At 34.0% G+C, this 3,119-nt stretch overlaps 1 protein-coding gene across 1 annotated transcript in view; it reads right to left on the bottom strand.

The window, feature by feature from the left end:
* Window positions 1-293: 293 nt before the first annotated feature.
* The window catches only part of SGPP1 (sphingosine-1-phosphate phosphatase 1), a 55,622-nt gene continuing 52,796 nt past the window's right edge, over window positions 294-3,119 (bottom strand). The window contains exon 3 of the mRNA XM_044664859.1: window positions 294-1,753. Within this exon, the coding sequence (XP_044520794.1) occupies window positions 1,202-1,753 (552 nt within the window). The 3' untranslated portion in view covers window positions 294-1,201. The remainder of the gene's footprint in view (window positions 1,754-3,119) is intronic.

Raw genomic sequence — 3,119 nt, 5'->3', positions numbered from 1 at the left:
GGATCTAATAATAGGTAACTACTTTAACTTATATATTCTGTCTTAAGCCACTATCTAACTAACACTGCCAACTATAGATCTTTGGAAACAATTTAAGAATGTTATAAATGAAACTGAGTTAATGTTCCACTTCCTCAGTCTAAATTTCAAATGCATTTCCTCTTACTGGGATATCAACCTGCAATACAATCAAGACAGTGTACAGGAAAAAAAGCATTTTTCCTGTAACTTAAAATTCAACTAAAAAATCCTTCAAACTACACAATCTATTAGTTGTTAAGTCACTGAGAAAGTTTAGTTCATTCAATTTATTAACATACAAGTTAATGTGGAAAGTACAGTTTAGTTCTAAACTCCTCAGAATTTTCTCAACATAAGTTTTTTTAAATTCCTTAATTATAAGTCATTGAAGATAAAGTTATCAGTTTGATTTTTACATCACAGTATACATGGCATCTCTTAATACAGCAACAGAAAGGCACACTTAATAAGCAATAAAATACAGTACCTGAATCAATTTAGATATATCTAGAATGAATGCAAACCAAAGTATTTTACACTGTACACAAAACTAAAAGTCCCAAAATTTTTGAATGCAAAAGTTCATTTTACTTAAGATTTGGTCCTTTAAATTCCTCCAATTTAGACTAACAAGTATAGCATGAAAGGTGTAGGAGGAGGCAATAAACAGATAAGTGGCTTGTATACTAATTCTGTTTTCATTAACTAATAATTAGGAAATGGCTCACATTCGAGATAAAGGAAATTTTTTTTGGTCAGGCTATTCACAACATACCTACATTAAATCCAAATACAAAGACATAACTGTATGCATATTATTTGTATTTATTTATACAGTCCCACAGTTTATTAAGACTCATATATAATATACATTAGATGCATAAATACATATTATGTGCCTAAATATATATTATATATAGATCTGTAACCCAAATTATACAATAGCAATAAAACACCTCAAAATATTGTACTTAAGGGATAGTCCATAACTTTCTCCATGATGAAATTGCTCAGCATTCTCCAAAACAATATCCAGATTAACAGTGGTAAAAAGCACTGTCTGCTTAAAACTTACTTAAATACTGATTTAAGTAAAATTCCTGCAAAGGCATTGATCTGGCTTTTGCCTCAGAATTATTCTCACATACTACTATCCTTTCTTATAAATGATGGGTCTCCATCAAGAGAGGCCAATAAAGAAAAATAAGCAAGGAACCAGAAATGTGATAGAGAAGCCAACCATTCCATAAGTTATATAACGATAAGTGAGTTCAATTTCCATGCACTGTCTTGCTTTTCGAATATCATCATTTTTTATACCAAAGATTTTACAGGCCAATGGGATGGTGATCTTTTTCATTACAATTCTCATTAGTAGCAGAAATACCATTCCTATTAGAATCCGTAATATGACTTTTCCAAAACGAGTCACGGTGATAGAGGGAACAGTTAATGGTATGGTATCAAGAGGATGATCTGACACCAGGCCAATGCTATGAGCAATACGAGATCCACATGCAATTCCTGCACCACTGCCCAGGATCTGAGCTGTGTCTCCACGGGATGTACTCCAAGTGTCAAGGGTGAAGGAAAAGATCCCCAGGGCTAAATGCAAACTGATGATAATTAGCGGAGAATATTTATATGTTTGGTTGAAGTTATCAATGAGTTCCACATATGGATAGAAAACGGCTAAGATAAAAATTGCATACAGAAATCCAGCAATAATGTCCTAAAGAAAGAAAGAAAAAATAGTTTTAGTCAGGTATAATTTTAATCTTTCAAAGAAATACTTTGTAAAAGAAAACAAAGTAAAAAAATCTACACGATGGACATAAAAAATAAATAGAAAATAAAAATTTTGTCATTTTTATAATTAACCAGAGCTTAACAGATATATTTTCAAATAAATTAAATTATGTCTAAAACTTGAGTTATAACTTTGTTATAATTCAAGAAAAGTCACAGAAATGTGAGATGAGTTACAAGCAAAATTTAATTTTCATGTTTCAAATATAAAATTATGAGTATAGTAAAATCAAAAGCAGCATATAGTTTTTTGCTGTATGGGGGGGAGGGAAGATGATATTTACCTAGTACGCAGATATTAGTCTGGATAACAAAAGAAGGACAATCTCTGTCTGAGCTATGGTCTAACTGCAAGGAGGGCCTAGCACCTTTTTTGTCAGATCTAGTCTGAGTCAAGCCAGTTATGATTATGGACAACCTCAACTTCACAAAAAAGTGTTATGAATTAGAGGTGAAAGGAAGAGGGAATAACCATAGTTATTCATCATCTTACATTTTGGTGATGATTTCTGCCATGATTTTTTTCTTGAGAATATATCTATTTCCCTTTTTTTAAAAAATCACTCCCAATTTCCAGTAATCCTCTGTCTCTCCAAGAACTCCCCCTTATATAGTTAAATAAAGCAAGCCAAATATATAAGGAATAGGAAGGGCAATTTTCAGAGGGAGAAATCCAAATTATCAATAGTCATGTGAAAAAAAAATGTTTTAAATCACTAACAATCCTGAGATTCCACTTCATATATTTCATTCATTCAACAAATAGTTTTTTAACACCTACTATGTGCAGGCATTGTGCTGAGAGTTGAGGCTAGAAAAAGAGGTATGACAGTCCCTGCTGTCAAGTTGTTATCAGATTGGCAAAAGTAAGAGAGAAAAGAAAGAGAGAGAGAGAGAGAATTTGCAGGAAGTGGGGGTGGGGGGGCGCACAGCTGAGGGGTTATTTGGCCATTTTGAAAGAGGCCAAAAAAGCTATTAAACTATGCATACCCTTGAACCAGCTATAACCACTATTAGCACTACTGTATATCCCAAAGCTGGAGGCGGTGAGGCGGCTCAGTGAATAGAGCACTAAGCCTGGAGTGATTAGGAAGACCTGAGTTCAAATCTCACCACAACTGACACTTACTAGCTGTGTGGCCCTGGGCAAGTCCCCCTCTGTCTTAATCCACTGGAGAAGGAAATGGCAAACCAAACTGGTGTCTCTATCAGCATTTTTGCTCACCCATGGACAGCACTGGTATGCTGTGGCCCACAGGGCAATGAAGAGTCAGACACTATTGAATAAC

The sequence above is a fragment of the Gracilinanus agilis genome, chromosome 2, assembly GCF_016433145.1.
Source record: "Gracilinanus agilis isolate LMUSP501 chromosome 2, AgileGrace, whole genome shotgun sequence".
NCBI classification, from domain to species: domain Eukaryota; kingdom Metazoa; phylum Chordata; class Mammalia; order Didelphimorphia; family Didelphidae; genus Gracilinanus; species Gracilinanus agilis.
Note: the sequence above shows the minus strand (reverse complement) of the source record. Positions and strands in the feature narration are given on the sequence as shown.